The sequence below is a fragment of the Xyrauchen texanus genome, chromosome 8 (genome assembly GCF_025860055.1).
Source record: "Xyrauchen texanus isolate HMW12.3.18 chromosome 8, RBS_HiC_50CHRs, whole genome shotgun sequence".
In the NCBI taxonomy this organism is placed as follows: domain Eukaryota; kingdom Metazoa; phylum Chordata; class Actinopteri; order Cypriniformes; family Catostomidae; genus Xyrauchen; species Xyrauchen texanus.
In genome coordinates, this window is record NC_068283.1 from 12,771,102 (window position 1) to 12,792,726 (window position 21,625).

Here is a 21,625-nt window from a genome sequence, read left to right on the forward strand (position 1 = left end):
GTGTGTGTGTGTGTGAGTGTGTGAGAAAGGGAGAGGGCGAACGCGAATTAGAGGAAGAATAATTCTATGGGTAGTGTTGACATTTTCAGTTTATGTGCTGTCATAATAGTCTTTAAAGTACTTTTATAACAGCTGTCACCTGACACTCCTTATTAAGTATTCACCTCTCCTTCCTTGTTGTTGACATTTCTTATTTTTCAAATGTAACATTCCTTTTTTTTAATATATAATCCTTGTTTTTTTTCAACAAGAAAAAATTTCTCCTAATGAGGCACGAAGTGGCAAATTTCCAACCTGTTATTTGTCTGTCCATACTAGAGGACGACAGTAGATTTTATTGATACCGATAGCTAAGGTGGTGGAAAAGACTGATAACTGATTAATTGGCTGATATTTCTAAGTCTTTCCTTACTATGACAGGCTCAGATATTGAGGCTACAATAGATAAAAATTGTAAAAACCATTCATTTTGGTAAAACCGATATATCCGATATATCAGTCTACCTAACAATACAACATGACAGAATCTCTGCCAGTTGAAAAACTTTTGATGTTTAATAGAGCATGAAACTTTTCCAGCCATTTTCAATACACATTCAAGTATTTTTCATTCATTTCTTCTATAGGGATTTCATAAAATACTTAATAAAAGAGTTCTAAGCCATGAACCAAACATACCAGCTCAGAGGTGAATCACAACATTACAAAATGTTATTTGAAGCAAAAAATAATTGTTTGCAAATTGTATAAAAAGATAAAGGTACAAAACTGTGTAGTGTGTACTTAATGCCTTTAATAAGGGAAATGAACTACAATCCCATGAAGTGTTGTGAATTACATAATCACATTAAAAAGCAATGAAAAAATAATGTAAACTATTGATTTCAAGATGATGATTATGAGAAACAATACATGTTAAGGATTTGCAGACTATTCTGATATATTAAAATATAGTGATGATGAAACGATATAGTTATCTCACGATTCGGTTTAATATACAATATGAGGTTGGCAATTAGAAATAATCTTGATTTTTATATAATAACATTTAAATGTCAAAGTATGACAGAAAATGTATTTAGTTTATGTTTGGGCAAAATGCTCATCATAATTTCTCATCAAATTAAAGTTCTTTAATGGGCAATATAAATGCTCAAAGTTTAAATAAGAGTTCCTCATATACCTTTAGAGTTGAAACGAAAAAATTGTAGACTAAAAATTTTATTTGCGAATAGTTCACGCCTGACTGAGAAGAGGAAGAATTACAGCTCACAGTCCAGAAACACACTAAACTTTCCAAACAGCTTCAGGTGAAGTAGATCACAAATATGAGGGAATTATACAAAATCACAAAATGCGTAAATACAGAAAATGGCTCAGCACTGTCATTGTGGAATAAGCAGAGCTGGAGCTCTTTAAAGGAAACACCCATGTTACATCTTAATTGCAGTTATATTTAATGCGTTATAGCTTTAATAAAATTACAATAATACGAAAACAGATCATGTAATTAAATACACCCAGATTATAATGTGATGGCTCACGACTTATTGAATCATAATATATGTGTCACTGTGCATTTCTTATCATGGCAATAAGCAGCTTTATTAATAAGAGAGTTTGCTTTTTTTGTGAGTTAAAGATGTATTGAAGTGAACAGAGAGGTGAGAGAGGTAGTCTATGCCCCATTATACACTGCAACAAAATAATTTTTCGATTTGTTTTTGTTTTGTTTTAATAGTTGTTACATTAGTCGATTATCAAAATAACCGTTATTTGTAGCCCTATATACCTTTCACTATAAGCTCACAAATAAAAATTGTGAGCTACATTCAGGCTGATCAGGTGCAGAACAAGTAATAGAACTGAACAGAACCTGTAAAAAACAACAACTGAAAAAGTATGTGAAGGTGTATACACTGATGGCCAAAAGTTTGGAATAATGTACAGATTTTGCTGTTTTGGAAGGAAATAATTCACCAAAGTGGCATTCAACTGATCACACAGAATAGTCAGGACATTACTGATGTAAAAAACAGAACCATCACTAGACAGGCCCCATTTCCAGCAGCCATCACTCCAACACCTTATCCTTGAGTAATCATGCTAAATTGCTAATCTGGTACTAGAAAATCACTTACTATTATATCAAACACAGTTGAAAGCTATTTGGTTCATTAAATGAAGCTTAACATTGTCTTTGTGTTTGTTTTTGAGTTGCCAAAGTATGCAATAGACTGGCATGTCTTAAGGTCAATATTAGGGCAAAAATGGCAAAAAAGAAACCGCTTTCTCTAGAAACTCGTCAGTCAATCATTGTTTTGGGGAATGAAGGCTATACAATGCTTGAAATTGCCAAAAAACTGAAGATTTCATACTAAGATTGTACACTACAATCTTCAAAGACAAAGGACAACTGACTCTAACAAGGACAGAAAGAGATGTGGAAGACCAGATGTACAACTAAACAAGAGGATAAGTACATCAGAGTCTCTAGTTTTAGAAATAGACGCCTCACATGTCCTCAGCTGACAGCTTCATTGAATTCTACCTGCTCAACACCAGTTTCATGTACAACAGTAAAGAGAAGACTCAGGGGTGCAGGTCTTTGCAAAGAAAAAGCCACTTTTGAAACAGAAAAACAAAAAGAAAAGGTTAGAGTGGACAAAGAAAAACAGACATTGGACAACAGATAATTGGAAAAGAGTGTTATGGATCTTAACCCATTGAGCTTTTGTGGGATCAGATAGACTGTAAGGTGTGTGTGAGAAGTGCCCGACAAGACAACCACATCTATGGCGAGTGCTACAGGAAGTGTGGGGTGAAATGTCTCCTGAGTATCTGGACAAACTGACAGCTAGAATAACAAGATCTGCAAAGTTGTCATTGATGCACGTGGAGGATTCTTTGATGAGAACACATTGAAGTAGTTTAAGAAGTTCTGAATATTTTTTTCAAATTGTAATAATAATTTTTAATGTTACTAATGTCCTGAATATACATTGTGATCAGTTGAATGCCACTTTGGTGAATGGAAGTACCAATTTATGTCCATAAGAGCAAAATCTGTACATTATTCCAAACTTTTGCTGCCAGTGTATACATTTTTAATAATGTTTATGTCATCATTATTATAATCTCATTTAAATATAAAATACATCTACATTCTATCAGTAACTTATATAATGAAATTGGATATATAATAATGATATTAGCTGTCGTTGTTTTAAATAATGTGTACTGGTATAGCTACTTTTAATTATGAAATAAATTATCTTTTATTTTGTGAGCTACAGTTTCAAATTATCTTTCCAAATGTGTGTGTGTGTGTGTGTGTGTGTGTGTGTGTGTGTGTGTATTCAGCACTTGGCCCACTAAATTCTGTCCTAGTTTAGCATAGCCCTCTCTATTTTCAGGTATTGCTCTCTCCCTTCTTTTCTCTGAAGGTGCAGTACAGACCAGTCATTCATTGACTTCCAGTCCTACAGGGAAATTAAGCCTCTATCAGCCTCTCTCATCTTACATCGCTGCTTCTTTTGCATCCTGCTTTGCATTGTGGGTTGACGCTCTATGTGTGACCCAGTTGGTTGGCAATATAGTGCCCTGCCCCCCCACCCCAAGTTAACATAATTTACTTAATGTACATTCCTGGTCATGTGCATGATTAATCGATGCACATTCATAAAGAAAAAACATTTGCCTTTATAACGTTTCATCACAATATAATGACTTTCTTCACCTCTGAAATTTTTTAGTTATCCGCTAACATCAACTAGGCCGCTCAGGATATTGGATAATATTAGCCAATTGGGAAATAGCCATTTAGCCATTGTTTTGGCAAAATTGCATTCACCACATTTTACTATTCAATAAATTTGCGATGGAGAAAATTAGGTCCTGCCTTTTTTCTCTTTGAGTATCCTATAAGAATTGTTGCAGAAGTAAAATGGGTTGCGAACTAGAGCAGGCAGTATGGATCCCAAAATGATATCTTGATGTTTTTCAGCCTGATGCCAGTATTCGTTATTTTCTGTGTCTCAATAAATATGTTTTTGCTAATTATGTATTTCCTCATAAATGGCTTATTTTTTTTCCTCCCCTTTTCTCACCAATTTTGGAATGCCCAATTCCTAATGCACTCAAAGTCCTCGTGGTGGTGTAGTGACTGTAGTCAATCAGGATGGCGGAGGACGAATCTCAGTTGCCTCCACGTCCACCTTATCACGTGGCTTGTTGAGTGTGTTACCGTGGAGATGTAGCATGTGTGGAGGCAAACGCTATTCTCAGCAACATCTACGTACAACTCACCACACGCCCCACTGAGAGCAAGAACCACATTATAGCAACCATGAGGAGGTTACTCCAGGTGACTCTACCCTCCCTATCAACTGGGCCAATTTGGTTGCTTAGGAGACCTAACTGGAGTCATTCAGCACACCCTGGATTCAAACTCGAGACTCCAGGTGTGGTAGTCTGCGTCTTTACTTGCTGAGCTACCCAGGTCCCCTTATTTATGTATTCTTCACAAGCTTAGAACAGTTAAGCTGAATTACTTTATTGCTATTTTATACAAATCAAAATTGGTGCAACATGCAATGAATCCAAAATAATTACAAAGTGCTCTTCTGCAGCTTCTTTTCGAATGTCAGGTGTGCCACCGTGAACAGAGGTGAAACTTACTGCAAGCATCTGGCCATCAGACTGTTTAAAACTTCACCATTGTGCAGCCCTATGACCATGTCACAGTTTTGTTGTTTTGATCAGTGGTGCAGCCCTGAAGGATTGTGACTGTTGATAAATATAATAATCAAACTCATTGATTCGAACCTCACAATATCAGCTACAAACATTTATATAAACACATTAATTATGATCTCCAATTCTGGCTGCTTCTACTATAACATTTTGCCCTGGAACTTGCCCTCTAATGTGTCCTAGAATAGGTCCCATGATTTCTGTCTTCTCGTTCAACATGGATGTGGCTGGGAAGTTCCATTCTTATTGTGCAGTCATGATTGGTTGTCAATGCGGCAGAACCAGTTTGCAGCAGGCTACATTTCAAGTCTGCGTTTCACAAGGTTTTATGTATGTCTCACACCAGCCCCAGAGCTGTCTTCCTCTCTCTGTCCTTTCACAGCTGTGACATTCAAATCCAAATTGTAAGCTTGACAAAGCTTGACTGTGTAAAAGACTGTTTTATTATATCAGACAGAGATCTTATGTACTGTATGTGGATCGTTGTTCTCCTCTTGAAGTGGTTCAGGTTACATTTTGTAGCCACCTCACAAGCTCTGTGTGTGTTTGTGTGAGAAAGAGAAAGAAATGCAGATGGGTTGGATCTTTCCACAATGGTGCCTCTTATTGTATAGGACATCAAACGCATGCAGAGCTCACACACCTGGCTCTTATTGCTTCCAGAGACCTCAGCCTGAACTGCTTCGATTCTCTTTTGAAGCTTTCTGGTGTGTGGATTTCCGAGACTGTTATCTGGATGCCAGTGTATGCTCAGCTGTGGTGAACCCTTGGGAAACAGCTCTCTGTTGCCCAGAGAGCTGATTATCAGAAAGGCAGAGAGTGGAAGCAAATGGCATATTAGAAGAAATTGGGACAGGAGTGTCCTCACCATCACACACTTCTACTGTGCCTACTCTTGTGTCCTTTGGCTTGCTGGTGACACACACTCTTCTACTGTACATGTGTGTATGGTTTGTTGAACCCCTGCTTTGGGCACTCAATCGGATGATTTGGGCTGTAGGGCATAGAAGAATTGTTTTTCCTGATTGTAATGTTGCGTTCCAGACGAAGTCAGAGTTGGGAATACCCGAGTTTAAATTTCTCACTTCCAACCTCAATGCTTTCCAAACAGTCACATGTACACATGTCAAATGCACAATCTTCTATATGCTAGCTAACTAGCTTTCTAGTTGCCATTTAAGAAGCAAACAATTGAGAAACATTGGCATTTATTAATAAACAAATACTTTTCTCTCTATTTTCTCCCAATTTGGAATGCCCAATTCCCACTACTTAGTAGGTCCTTCTGGTGGCATGGTTACTCACCTCAGTACGGGGCGGAGGACAAGTCTCTGCTTCTGAGACAGTCAATCCATGCATTTTATCACGTGGCTTGCTGTGCATGACACCGCGGCGACTCGCAGCATAACAATACATGTTTTTTTTATTACAATAAATACTGTATTTATTGTTCGATTCCAACTTGTGTTAATGTGTACATTAAATGTACAACAACATGCTGGGAACTATCAAATGTCATTCTAAAACTTTATTGACATAACGTATACACATTTGTACAAGATATGCATACATTGTAAACTGATAAAGGGTGTTTACATGCAGGCGAAGCGAAATCAGGGTAATCGGCAAAAAAACAAATGTCATTTGGTTTTCGCTTAAATTGTTTATGACCTTTCCCTGATACAAGAACACAGTTAAAGGCCTTTACATGACATTGCATGTTGTAAGATTATGAACAACAATCAGGCAAATTCTACATGACACATCATTTCAGGTGGAATTATGCAACTCAATGTCTGTGGGTTTGTGCGGAATGGCATACTACCACACTATGCCAACTATTTTTGAAAGGAATTTAGTATGCAGTATGCACACCATGCTCAGTTTGTGAATATTATGTAATGAATTCCCAGCTGACCTACTTAATTTCCCAAAATGTGCTTTATGTGACCTCAGAACACTGTGTTGGGTAGTACTGTATACCATAAAAATGTCCTCGACAATAGAGCTGGGCATCAATGCAGATTTCCTGATTCTTTTGGATTCTGATTCACAAGGTCTCAATTCAATTCTATTTCCATTTTGATTTGTTTCCAATGAATTGGTATGTTTCAGTTAGAATGTCCATTTTGCTAAATATGAAGGCAATTTGATGATTCTCAATAAAAATGTTGTTACCAAACAAAAATACATATTTGAGTAATTGTTGATTCAATTTATTTATTATACAAGACAAATAGAGACGAAAACTAGTAGGCTAATAAATACATATTTAAATAAAATAAACAATGACTAACCAATTTCTTGCAAGTTCTTTGGTACAAAGTATAAAGTAAATATATTTATGATGATTTGTTTTGTAATGTACCATAATTTATTCATGATTAATGACAAAAAAAAGTGTACGATTAATTAAAACATTTTAATCGATTCACAGCTCTACTAATATTATAAGTGAACCTCAAAGAACATATTCAAATAATAAAAAAAGGCGTATTAATTTATATATTTTTAATTGTACAGTGTAAAGTGCAGCATTAGATTTCCATTCTGAACATCCGTGTTTTTCTCTTTTTCTCCCCTGTAGAGAATGTTCCGGTAGATCTGCGAGACCCGTTCTACTGTGACCAGTATGAGCAAGAGCACCTGAAGCCTCCCGTCACACGCCTTCTACTGTCCCCTGAAATCTACTGTCGCACTTACGGTCTTCTGCTGAGCGGAAGCCCGGGGGCCGAGGGACCCCCCAAAGATATCCCAGCCCTCCTGCAGCTCCTGGCCAGAAAGGGCTTGGCACCCAAAGATCAGAATGCCCCCGTGACAGAGTCCGAACTCCAGCAGAAGCCCATCAAAATGGTATGACATAATAGTTAGTGCACATTTCTTCATGAATTATGTACTATGATCTTAAATGGGTGAGCTTGTCGCAGGTCATTATGGGAATGCCAAATCCACGACTAATACATGTGATGCTGCCTCTAATTTGAGACTACCTTTGCATTGAGCGCTGCCCATGATGCTCAGACATGCAAACATATGTAGGCAGCTTGGTTAGTTGTGAGTCCCAGGCAGCCAATTCCATGATTTATTGAGCATGGGTGTCTCATTGCAGTCCACCAGTTCAGCTCAGGGGATATCAAAGCTGAATTGGCCACACCAGAGCCTGGCAAATGTTGACCTATCTCTCAGGACTCATTGGGCATGGTTTCATAACCCTGAGCTTTGCAGGACTGGGGGTTGTTTGCTGGAGGTGAAAGGGTGTTTATGGGGCGGGGTGAGTCTTGTTTATGCTTTGATTCCAGGGATTATTCCTCCTCTCCAGCAATCCTAGAGGATAAGTAGATCCAGCTGTAAGGGACAGGACAGTTATTGAAAAGCCCCATGCTAAGCCCTGGCTCACTGGGGTGGGCGGAGACACGGAGAGGGTGACAAAGAGTGGCAGGGTCGAGGGATCAGTCCTTAAAACAATAACCAGACAAAAGACAGCAGGCTCTGTACTGCTGTAGCACTTTCCTCCTGCTGGAAGGGATTGGGCTAATGGACACTGGAGTGTTTGTTTCTTCTCAAGCACTGAGCTTTTTACATTAATTGTGAGTCTTCGCGCAAGAGACTGATCTCTTCTTACAAGATTTAATCAGACCTAGCCTAGAGACATGTTGGCAAATATAAATGTGACATAAGTTCAGTGATGTCATTATTAGTGATAGACTAATATGTCAGCAAGGCCAATTAATCAGCTAATATTTGTTTTGAAAATGACCCATAACTTTTTCTGTTTGACTAGATACCAGAAGTGTTGGCTCCCCTTGTGTCAGTTCCCAATCTACTGATTTGCATCATCAGTGGCTACTGCAAATTTTCTGTTTTCAAATATATTTAATGAATTGTAAGTAGGGATGCACCAATGTATCGGCCGCCAATATTTATTGCACAATTACTGACCAAATTAACTCTTTCCCCGACAAACACTGAATTTTCTGGGTATCCGTGTTTTAGGTGGTATACGGTAAGGAAGACCCGCGCGCATGTTTTGAAAGAGTACACAACTCTTTGATCAAAGAAACAGACTGCGATCATCTAAAACGTGAAGTGGAACACCATACTAATACTAAAGCACTTGTTTGATAAAAATGCCTTTTTCTCAGCTTTTTGTCCGAAATGTTGTTTTTGACAAAACAAAAACAACAAAAGTGGCAATAAAAAAAGAGCAAATGAAGATAAAATAAAATCGGTTTTTTTGCCTAAAAGCAGAGGCTCAGATCTTTATTTTGATATATAGCATCTTCATATATTCATGGAAGAAAATATTCTGCGGGCCATTAAAGTTTAGTGAAAATCGTCAAAAACCCTGGCGGTGGCTGGCAACTTTTTTTAAAAATGCTGGCGGTAATAGCAATATGCATATCGGTTATGAGCATAAAAATACTGATATGAAAAGCAGTTGGTTTATTTATATTTAATTATCAACACGCTTTGTAAAAACTAAACAATTTGAGTTTTTGTGAAATCAAATACACAATCCAGAAATAATGATAGTCACAAAATGTAGAAGGGTTGGCACTCCTAAGAAATTAATATTTCATATTTATTCTTTCTTGTTCTCACAGTTGTGAAGGTGGCACTTACATGATGAGAGAAACCATTCAAAATGCTTTTGACTCACTTTGACTTTTGAGACATTGGTATGGTATCCAAGGGATAGTTCACCCAAGAACGAAAATTCTCTCATCATTTCACCTTTCACACACCCTCATGCCTTTCCAGATGTGTATGACTTTCTTTCTTTTGCTGAACACAACTTTGGCTGTTCTCACACACACCTATCATATCGTGTCTGAACACGTGGATTTAACCAGTAGAGTCGTAAGCTTTATGAATACACCCCCTGTCTGCTGTTGGTCAAACAAAGAGATAGACTCAACCCAACGGCTTGAGTTGGGGTTGAGACTATGTTATTAGGGATGGTCATTGTGGTCATTTTGTCTACTCAAGTACTCTGAATAATTACTCATTGAGTACTCGAGGTGCAATGACATGTACACAACTGTATATATAATAACATGCCTAACAAATGTCTTTGGCTGCTGCATTGCGTCTTGTAGTTCCAATGTATCATCTATTCATTATTATAGGCTGTTATAAAATAATCTGTTACAAAATGTACAAAAAATTACATCGGGTTGGGGTGTTGTCTGTTACTAGACTGTACTTTACTGTTACTGTAGGCTGTATAGAAAGCTGCGGAACTGCAACTCTGTCCATATCGTAAATGGGTCATTCCTACAATTCGGTGACATTCCGGCATTGAAACTTTTGAAAAATAAAACATACTTTTACAAGTTTCTTCATGTTTCATCATTACAGGGACATATTAAATATTATATTAGTCATTCTGGTCCAGCTAAATAGCTAAAAAATTCAGATGTCCATCCAGTTAAATGGTCTGCATCAGGGTGGACATTCATTGAATAAATGAGCCACTACATGGTCTGTGATTGATATCTTGTTATGGCACACCTTCCTTGGTCTAGGGGTATGGGAAGGTGGGTAACAAATGTTTTTGGATAGAATGCAAAAGTGATTCTGCCTCCAGGTCCCAAAGTAACCACAGATCACAACAACACGTGATATAGTAACAATAGAACACATTTATTAAAGAAATCAGTGGGATAAATGGAGAACTTCAGGAGTGGAACCGGCCAAAATAACAAACAAGACATTCTTCCTAAAGCGGTTTAGAGAGTGACTTACCTATCAAAAAGGAAAAGAAAAGAAACGCAAATCACTTCCCTAACTCCCTCTCTATAAATACCCAAGAGAAAACAGAATCCTTCAAAGTAAATGGCGTCCACCTCCCTACTAAATGATCCCACAACACAAACAACTTAAATGCATTCAAAGTAAAGTAAAACTGGGGTAATAAACGGATATGTAAGAGGAAAAAAACAGCTAAATTATTACATATTATTATGTTAGTATATTTTTAATTAGAAATACAGTTTATAGCCAGTAAAGTTTCTCAACTCACCTGTCAGTGGTAGACCTACATTTGGAAACATTTTCATTTTGGACTCTACCAGCCCTCCATGCCATATGGCTTGATTTATTGCCATTCTCTGCAGTGACCCAATTTTAACTTTGTCCCGCCCCTGATTTACCCAGTTTATTGTCATGTCTCAAACAGAGACATTTCTGAGTGCTTTGGTACACCATTTGAGGATGTATGCAAGTGTTTTTTGGTGGAGGTGTGTCGATGTTCTGTGCTCTGCTGCCTCGTGCTGGTGTCATGATGATGTGCTCAGTGAGCTGTACTGATTTGAGCTCATCTGGTGCTGTGTGTGGTGCAGCTCCCAGACCTGGCTGTGGGGGTGGCTGGCAGACTAGCTGCTGTAACAGTGTGATGATGAAAGTGGGTCATGCTGTAGAATTAGGAGGATGGAGATGTAGCAGTGTGAGCCAAGACCTGTAAACTGCTTTGGTGCAGATGAAGTCTGTGTTAACATTTTGATGTTTGGAGATAATTTGCAGCATTCTCATAGACAATATTATTCTTTGAATCAGTTTTCAGACAAATGAAACTTCAGAATAGTGAAAACTCTTTACATGTGCTTATTCCACATGACATGCTTGTGCTGCATGTCTCTGAACAAACAGCGAATCAGACACAAGCATTGACGGCTTTTCTTTTGTCTGTTCTTAAAAATATAATAAAGTGCGTTTTGTTCAGGTGCGTATCTTTGTGACTAACAGCAATTCTTGTCGTGTCACTCTGAGACATCTAACAGTTGTTGTGGGTAGATGAGCAAAATTACTCGCACATACATTTGGACGATGAGCTTGCGGACTGGATTCAGTCTTGTCGCATTTGGCTGGTGGTGAGTGCTAGTAATTGGCCACTGTTTAATGTATATGGCGACTTCCCAGAGCCATGGTTTTGCCATTTCCTGATATTGTTGTTCATCAGGATCTTTGTAAGACATCATCCATATTCGATTACATCGTCCTATTGCCCAGTCCTAGCACCATACCATTACTGTACCATGGTACCACCACAGAACTCTTTTGTCCATATTTTGAGGAACAAGGATGACATAATCTTCCATAAACCCCAAATGGAGTAACATCTGGAGGCACAGTTATCTGTCCGTGCTCTGACCTTGTGGTTAGCTGTCCGCTGTCCGCTCTCTGCAGATTTGACATTTTCCACTCGAATACAGTGCAGAGCCCAGCCCCCATAGAGGATAAAGATCTGTAAAGATTAGTGATAATCTGTGATTCAGACACAGCATCATCATTCAACTACATATTAAAAGCCAAATAGAGACTGTAGGCCACACTCAAACATCATTATGTTAAAGAGCCCTGAAGGTGCATAAAGATGCTTTATACGTCCATTTTGCCATAATTCATAAACAAATACAGATATAAGACCTTGCTATGAGCCACAAGTGTAGTTCAATGAGAGCTCTTGTTTGTAGTTGTTTTGTTTCTTATTTATTCAACAGGAAATTGTGTAATAAGTTTTATGAGTTTGTATAGCCAGAACTGGGGAATTTGGAAGTCAGATTATTACTGTCTACTTCCTGAAGTTCCAGTAATGTTGTAGGACCCAAGAATTTTGCAGCGTGCTGCAGTTATCAGCATTTTTTTATATTCTACTCCTCAGACTTCTTAGAAACAAATGATTTCCCCAAATGGAAATTTGTAATGTTTTTCTTGTAATGGTTAGTGTTTGCAAGGTATACAAACTGGTATGCAGTGTTGAAGAATCTAATTGTAAACTATATCTTGATAAACTACTAGCTAGCTACTTGTAACTTTAAGGTGCAGCAGTGTTTCCCATTAATTACCTAGACTGTTGTGGCCTGCCACAGTTCCATAATGAACTGAAAATATTTTTACACTTCTCATAATAACATGAAAGATCTTTGTTGTTACGTTACAGTTTCCACTGCAGTTATCCACTTGTCCAAACACAATTTTAACATTATCAATGTACGACAGCAAACAGATAGTGTTACTGCAGAAGCTATAATTGACCATTAACGTTAATCTAATGTTAGCCAAGTTAGATAACGTTATCGTTATCTAACAACGTTAACTGTCAGTCTCATCGAAAAACAATGTATAACGTATGTAACATTATATCTAGCTAACTAACGTTAGCTAATTATCTAACGTCAATGTTATTACCAGTTGTTCTGACAACATAACTATTTTCAGCATCTGAGGAGCAATTCCAACACAGGTAACCATTTTGCTTCATATCTTTGATGGCTCAAATGTATGCTGTAGTCCAGCGGTCACCAATTATCGAACTGCTAAACAGAATCGCCATTGGCTAGTAAAAATTTGTTTTTTACTTGTTATAATTTTGGCAAAAAGAAACTAATGACATTAAGCAAATTAATAATAAAAATAAATTAAATTGTATTACAATAACTAATAATAACAAATTATTATTATTATTACTATACAAGTCATTTATTTCTAATGATTTTTTTACTTTTATGCGGGATCTGGTTAAATTCTAGAGACGCATGCTCTTATCTCCTTTTCTGTCCACAAAAATCTAGAGTCATAAGGTTGTTTTAGATTTGTATAGTAAGTTCTTATGGCCAATTTAAGTGCATTTGGAGCACTGTAAATGTAACATGCCCAGCGCACGTTACGAAACGGAATCGAACGCAGCACGTCTGTTTTTCTTTGCATGTGATGAATTTCTTAGAGTGAGCACAGAACCGCCTCACATGCTCCGAAGTTACAGAGCTGTGCACGAGCACCACATGCAGACTGTTTGATTAAATCAAAGCCCTCTGCTGTATAATATTCACGTCATATTTTGATTTAATTTTGATGGATTGTTCAGCCCTACACAATGCAATAGAAAGATGTGGTGTTTTTGTGTTATTTCATGGCATGTGATCTTTTTTTTTTTTTTATCTCGTCACATTCAACTCAGATTTCAAAGCTCACAACTTGGGAATCATTCTTTTGCCATGGCATGGAGATTCAACAGCAGTGCTTTGGTGCAGGAAACACTGATTTGTACTATTTACATTGATATGTTGAACAAGCACTAAACTACTACTGTCTCTACTACTATCGGCTGTTCACAGAGTATCTACAAAAAGTGTTTTCAGTTTAGCACAAATTAACGACAGTCGTTGCACAGTTTCCTTGGTGCATCCGTGCTATGTGTGATTAGAATGAAAGTTTTTTTACTTTTAGAGCAACAACTGACTTTAAGTAACAGAAAGGGTATTTAAAGAGACATTCAATGAAAATGGATTGTGTGGATCACATCTTTGGATGCTCATACACGGAACGCATCTTATACTAGGTGTAAACAGGGCCTAGGCTAGTTGCTCCCCAGCACTGTTGGTATGTACTTCATACAGTATGTTTTTACATGTGTGTGCTTGGAGAGACATCGTCCATACAGTCCAAGCAAGGGAGCTTCCTGTAAATCACCCCCTACTGTGCCCCTGGCCCTCTTAGCCTTCTGTTTGTTTAACCCAAAGGCTTGCTGTTGAACTAACCATCCATTTCCCCCCCTCAAATATAGTAACCACAGTGAACTTTTTGCTTTTGTGCTACAGAAGTATTTTGGTGGTTGTGACTGAATTGCTTTGGATATAGGTGAGGGCAGAATGCCATTTGGAATAAAGCAGCACCTATTACTGCTCTGTTGTGTTAGCGCGGTGCCAGTCAACTCAGGATTTCCAAACTCTGCACTACCTCAGCTGAGCACTCTAAGCTGCAGTGAGGTGCATTATGGGTCATAATTGGTTGTTATGGTGGTTTGGCAGTGTGGCTGGGCTTTGCGTTCCAGGGTAGCTTCCTCCTCCCCTCTCATTAGGGAAACTTGTGATTCGGCTTAGTGGTCCTGGACTGGCAGCACGGGAAATCCAAACCCCCGACCTCCCCCATTCTCTTCTTGCTTTCAGTCCTCTCTTTTGTCATGAACTGATCTCCTCTCCCTCCTTAGAACACAGCAGAGTTTGTAGTTTCTCACGTGTATTCATCTCTCCTGAACAACTTTGTTTGACACTTGTCTGTCTTGCTTAATCTGAAAGAATTTATTTGGGATGGGTCAGAATGGTCGTATAGTCATTCAACAGGTGTTAGTGGGTTTATCTAGATTTGATTTTCTCTCTTTAAAAAAAAAAGAAAAAAAAAGTGGCTTTAGCAGCAGTGCTTCAAAGATGAATTTAGATATGCAACTTTTTGGGAAGGATTTAAGGATGTTACATTTAATGTTTAGACTGACAGTAACACTGTAAAACCTTTGAGTCATATTTTGTGTACATTACCCCGTAAATACCACCTGCCTGCCTCTGACTAGCAATAGCAAGCAGCAAATCATAGTTTCTGGCTGTACCATAAACTAAAGACTTTCAGCAACTAGTGATATCAAAAGTATCGGTGCTTTTGGTACCAAGTCGATACCAAAAAAAATTGTCCCAGTACCAGTGTTTATGCAGTACCAGTGTTTATGCAGTACCGGTAGTAGTCAAGACATTTTTATTTATATAGCACTTTTCACAACACATATTTTCAAAGCAGCTTTACAGAAAGTTATGCTGTAACCGAGCAATGAATCTGTGACATATTCCGGATTCAATACTAAAGTTAAACCCAATCGACAGCATTTGTGGCATAATATTGATTACCACAAACATTTATTTTTACTTGCGCCTCCTTTTCTTTAATAAAAGCAAAAATCTGGATAACAGTGAGACACTTTCAACTAAAGTGAATGGGGCCAATTTTTGAAAGTTAAAATACTCTCTGTTTCAAAAGTTTAGCCACATGACGTAAACGAAATGTGTGTAAACATTCGATTTTAGTGTGATAAAATGTGTAAAGTTATAAGGGGTGTCTCAATCAGCTCCCTATGTTTTAAATCAGTATATCATGAACAGGAATTCGGGCACTTGTAAGGGTGTTCATCCACTGAGCACTGGGACACTTTTGACTCAATCAATCAAATGCTTGTGCATTATTAATCAACAACATCGCTGTATAAATTATACTATATTCAAACGTACTACAGATAAATTACATTAAAGAAATATAATATAATATATATAAAGGAGTGTATTTTAAACCTTCTTGTAACCCTCTGGGGTCGACAGAAGCGCCGACACGTCCTGCTGGATTTTTGCAGCCGAGGATACAATTTCGGACGAGTAAGTCATTTAGTTTTCATTAGCGGACATGCTATTTTATATAAACATGTACATATTTTACTAGTGGGACTGTTTCCAGACTTGCCAGCCAGGATTCGGAGTATTGAAATTTGAAATATGTCCTAATAAGCAAGTTTTAATTACATTTAAATGCTGTTTCGGCTAAAGCAGGTATTTAAATTGTATGCTGTATAATATAAATATGATATGTAATATGATATAAAAATTGTATGAATGTTTAGATTATATTTTAACTAGTGTTTATGCTGCCTCGTTATCATCAACAAAGCTTGTGCTTGCAAATATGTGTTCAGGTTAAATGAGTAAAATACACTTTAAATATGCCCATATTAAAAAATCAGCATATTATAATGATTTCTGAAGGATCATGTGACACTGAAGACTGCAGTAATGATGCTGAAAATTCAGCTTTGATCACAAATTGCATTTTACAATGTATTAAAATAGAAAACTGTTCTTTTTAAATTGTAAAAATAGTTTAATAGTTTAAAATATCATTGTTTTTACTGTATTTTGGATCAAATAAATCCAGTCTTGTTGAGCAGAAGAGACTTCTTTTAAACTATAGTGTATGTCTAAAATTAAGTAAAGTTTTATGTAAAGAAAATTATTTAGTCAGATTACTTCGTTTAACTTAAAACTTGATTTGGATCATTAAGTCTTTGTCACATTCCTCAGTGATAGGCCCAGGGGAGGGGTCTTTGTCTCTCATGTGTGAATTACAATCCATATTCAAGATGGTTCACGCCTCCTCACATATTACCTTTCTATCACTAAAAGTGTCTTACATAAGTTAAATTACTATATTGTTTTGTATAAATGAGTGATCAGGATGGTTTTCACATCATTTTGTAGCAAAAACTCTAGGCTACAAGATTCAGTTCTCAAAAGTCTTGAGGACAAATAATTATTATGTGTTATATGGCCTTATTTCAATGACTTTTCAAAAACCATGCATAAACATTATTTTCTCAATACAAACATGTACACACATGTTGCTCACATATTATTATAGCCCAGTTTGTGCTGAATACAGTGTTATCAGACTTTAGCCATTAATATATTTTTAAGCAACTGAAAAAAGCACAAATGTCAAGGCATGTCAAAACTTCTCCAGGGCCCAAAACACCCTCAGACCCCAGAGGGTTAAAGACATAAATATTTAAAAGATTGTTCCCTTTCATTGTGGATGACAGACAAACAACATCTCTTTTAAAGTGAAACTAAGGCTTTGACATCATAGTTTTACACTTTTGCTTGTCTTCTAACAACTTGAGAGACTTCAGAAGACATGACAACGTTTCTGGAAAGAGAACGTATTGAGCAACGATGCTCCTTGATTTTGACGGTGCATTGTGGGATTTGTTTTTGTGAGCGAACGTTTCAGTGTACTGGAATGATTTTGCGATTGGCACAGACTGTGTGTTTGTGTGTTTGTGTGTTTGTGTGTGTGTGTGTGTGTGTGTATATACATACACAGTTTACACACTGTTTACACACTACCAGTCAAAAGTTTTGAAACACTTGACTGAAATGTTTCGTGTTTTCGTGATCTTAAAAATCTTTTGATCTGAAGGCGTATGCTTAAAAGTTTGAAATTAGTTTCGTAGACAAAAATAGAATTGTGCCACTATATTAATTGATTTCATTATATAACTAAAAGTTGGACTTGGACTGAATAATAAAGAAAAGCCGCCAATAAGTGCCCAACACAGAAGGGAACTTCTTCAATACTGATTAAAAAGCATCTCAGGGTGAAACCTCAAGAAGTTGGTTGAGAAAATCTGCAAATTCTAGGCAAAGGGCGACTACTTTGAAGATGCTAAAATATTACACAGTTTTGATTTATTTTGGATTTTGTTTAGTCCCAACATAATTCCCATAGATCCATTTATGTTTTAGTTAAATGGTTACTTTACTATTATTCTAAAAAATATAATAAGGAACAAGTGTTTCAAAACATCTGACTGGTATTGTGTATGTATGTGAGCGTGAGTGTGTATATGTATATATGTATGTGTATATATGTATGTATGTATGTATGTATATATATGTGCGTGCGTGCGTGCATGCGTGCGTGCGTGCGTGGCGTACGTGCGTACACACGTGCGTACACACAGTTGAAGTCGGATGTTTACATACACCTTAGCCAAATACATTTAAACTCGTTTTTCACAATTCCTGACATTTAATTGTAGAAAACATTCCCTGTCTAAGGTCAGTTAGGATCACTAGTTTATTTAAAGAATATGAAATATCAGAATAATAGTAGAGAGTTATTTATTTCAGCTTTTATTTCTTTCATCACATTCCCAGTGAAAACACCATACTGAAATAGACGGTGTTTCCTGAAGCGTTATTTTGCTGCACACTGGTGGTGGTTGAGGGGAGTCCCCTGTTTACCATGTAAAGTGCTTTGAGTGTATTTTCAGAAAAGCACTATATAAATGTAACATTCATTCATTCAAACACACAGTGAGACCAGTATAGTCGGATTGCTGAACAACTGACTCTTATGAGCTGCCTCTTTTTAGTGAATCAAAAAAAACACCTACAATGGTCTGAATGGTTATTGAATTAACCTTACTGATGTGCAAGTTATGTCCAGCTCAACATGAAATAAAAGTTGTAACAGTCTTTTAAAAGAATTGTATATATTTCTGAGTTCTTCTTTCTACTCTGTCGAGATGTAAAATTATCTCATAATTTGGAAGCAGGCTGCAATAAATAAATCTTCCTCAAAGGTATTAAAAGAAGCATCAATGGAACCTATTAGGAGCTGGAATCATTATGAGGAATCCCAACCATAATATATCTCCATCCCAAATAAAAGGGATAACTGCTGTGATATGTTCTGCTCCAACTTCCTGTTTCAATAGCAAATATCTCAATACAGGTAAGAACCACGCTAATCAAGCGTGGGTTCTTTAAGACTGACACATTCATTTTGGAATGTGCAGTTTGCACATCTCTAAATTTTATCTTTCTTGTTACTCCCATAAGCAGATCTTCACGGCCCATTAAAAGCTCAAAGGGCATTTTGCTGTCAGTTACACATTGTTTGTTACATCACATTTATTTACATTTACATTTATGCATTTGGCAGACGCTTTTATCCAAAGCGACTTACAGTGCACTTATTACAGGGACAATCCCCCGGAGCAACCTGGAGTTAAGTGCCTTGCTCAAGGGCCCAACAGTGGCATCTTGGTGGTGCTGGGGCTTGAACCCCTGACCTTCTGGTCAGTAATCCTGAGCCTCAACCACTGAGCCACCACTGCCCCTACATCACTCACTACACTGTCATTCATTGTCCTTTTTCGCTGTAACACAGAATATCTGTTCTTAAACCAGCAAACAGTTTTTTTTTTTTTTTCTGAAAAATACCCATTGCGGCTTATCCTCACATATACTGTCCCCCTGGCTGAGTGACTCATCGGAGGCTGGAGTGTAAATGCTCTGACAGAGCTGCTCCTCCCTCAGTGCTCTGCAGAGGTCAGCACTTTATTTCACGCTTGGAAAGACGCCACCATTCAAGTGTGTCACTGCACCCGAGAGCATAAACGCACTACTGGCTGGTTGCAGGGGAAGAGAGCACTGTGTGTTGCGTGTAAGGGTGCAGGCACTGGTTGGGACAGAATAGATTTAGCTTTGCATGCTATAGAGGTGCGCCACATTCTGGAATGTGTCCCTCTGACCTGTTAAACTGTTTCAGAAAGTTAATGATTAAAACAGACTGAGTGTGGCCAATACGGAAGAGAGAAGGTAGTGAAGGCATGCAGTTTTAGGCGATTCCTGCTCAGAAAACGGTGATAGATAACATGACAGGGGACACGTGGAAGGCAATGTGTGTTATATTCAGCCTGAGAATTTACTCAGTGACATAAATGTCCAAAATATTTTTTTACCGGCCATATTTTGTATGCACATTTTGGAAAATGTATTTGCATTTTTTTATGTTATATTCCAAAATCTATATAAAAATACATTGATGGAAACCCAGCTAATGTCCCTCGCCTTGAAAGTGGTCTCTCTTTTTGGTTCGCTTCAGTTCCATTAACACAGATGTTTAATGGACCCCAATTTAGGCAGCCTTTGAGTTTGTTATGGTAGTTTTCCTGTCGCACTTGCTGTAAAAAAAAAACTATGGCTGTCAATCGATTACAATTTGGAATCAATTAAATTACATGACAGCCAATTCATTAATCTAATTAATTTAAACTAATCATATATATCAATATTTGTCGAGGAAGGCCCCTAAATAAAATAATATTAATAACCCTAATATTATAATTGGATATATTTAAATAATTATATATAAAATATTTACAAATAATATAATAATTCAGATAAATAAAAGACATTACTGTATTGATTAGGCAATATAAAAATCTGGCTTCAGAAGGCAAAGTTTTGTTTATTTCCATATATATATATTCAACGGCAATCCATTTTGCAATTGAATTCATCAATCTGTCAGAGGTAGCGTTGGATTGTGTCATAAGCACTGCGTTTTTAATGTGCTGTGTCAGGTTAAATGTGCAAAATCACATCTAGCTGTGTTTGAACACAAGAGCACGTCCTCATCTTGTTCTGTCGGTATGTGTGGTTTGTTGCTGGAGATGCGCTTACTGTCCCCTGCTGAATACATGAAGGTGCATCTTTAAGCTTGTTTGGCTCTGATGGAATATTCCTTATTAGATGCCGGGGATTAATTGCGTTAATGCTGGTCACAATGAATCACACTGAATTAAAATGTTAAATCAACAGCCCTAGTAAAAACATTAAAAGAAGTCAAGTGCTTGTCAGAATTGTCTGGCATTGCTCCAGCTGATAGTGAATGATTGGCTTTGGCCTTGTTTCCCTCGGTTATTAACCAGGAGGAAGTCTGATAGTTTGTCCTTGAAAAAATGTCTTGCATACCACTCCTGCCTTTACTGTAAAACTCAACCCTCTGCCTGATTTTGACTGCGCATGGAGCGTTTATCCTCCTTTATGGGTCAGAAGTTCTTCTAGTCTAAACAGAGGCGCTCTAGTGACCTTGTATGGCTGTTTTGCTGTGCTGTATACAATCTCAAGAGTGTAAATTATATTGACCACAGCAAGAGTGTGTGGTTGGGCAGCAGGTAGTAAATAGCCCTTGGTTGAAGAGCAAGGAGTAGTTAATGGCTTAACCCTCTTATCAGAGTAAACGAGCTCTCACTGAATGAGCTGATAATGTTGTTGGGTTGTTTTTAATGGGCTTGGGTGTGAGTGGCATCACTTTAATGGTTTGGGAGGATGAGAAACAGCAGTAATCATCTCTGTCCACTACAGGTTATCAGTTCAGTTACAGCTGTTCTGGGATGATAGTCATGTTATATGCTGTGATTGGACCCTAGTTTGAGGAAGCGCTCAAAGTAATCATCTGTGATCAGTCTCCTGGAGTGTCTGCCCATGTAGAGCATTCTATATGCTACCTACACAGAAAGTAGACAGCAAAGTAGCTCACTAAGTTTTGAAACGGAATTACACACAGATGTGGAATGCTGGGGGTGTGCAGATGACAGTGTGTTTGGAATTGCTGTCCTCATTGAAATCAGGTCCAGCACTTCACTGTATCTTGAGTCTATCACACATGACTCGTACGGCAATATATCAGAGAGAGAGGGAAGGAA

General features: G+C 37.5%; 1 protein-coding gene across 5 annotated transcripts in view; it reads left to right on the forward strand.

The window, feature by feature from the left end:
- Positions 1–21,625, forward strand: part of LOC127647905 (calmodulin-regulated spectrin-associated protein 3-like) — a 47,884-nt gene that overhangs the window by 8,875 nt on the left and 17,384 nt on the right. For all 5 annotated transcript variants that reach the window (XM_052132428.1, XM_052132429.1, XM_052132431.1 and 2 more), the window contains exon 2: positions 7,343–7,608. In XM_052132428.1, coding sequence (XP_051988388.1) covers positions 7,343–7,608 — 266 coding nt within the window. The remainder of the gene's footprint in view (positions 1–7,342; positions 7,609–21,625) is intronic.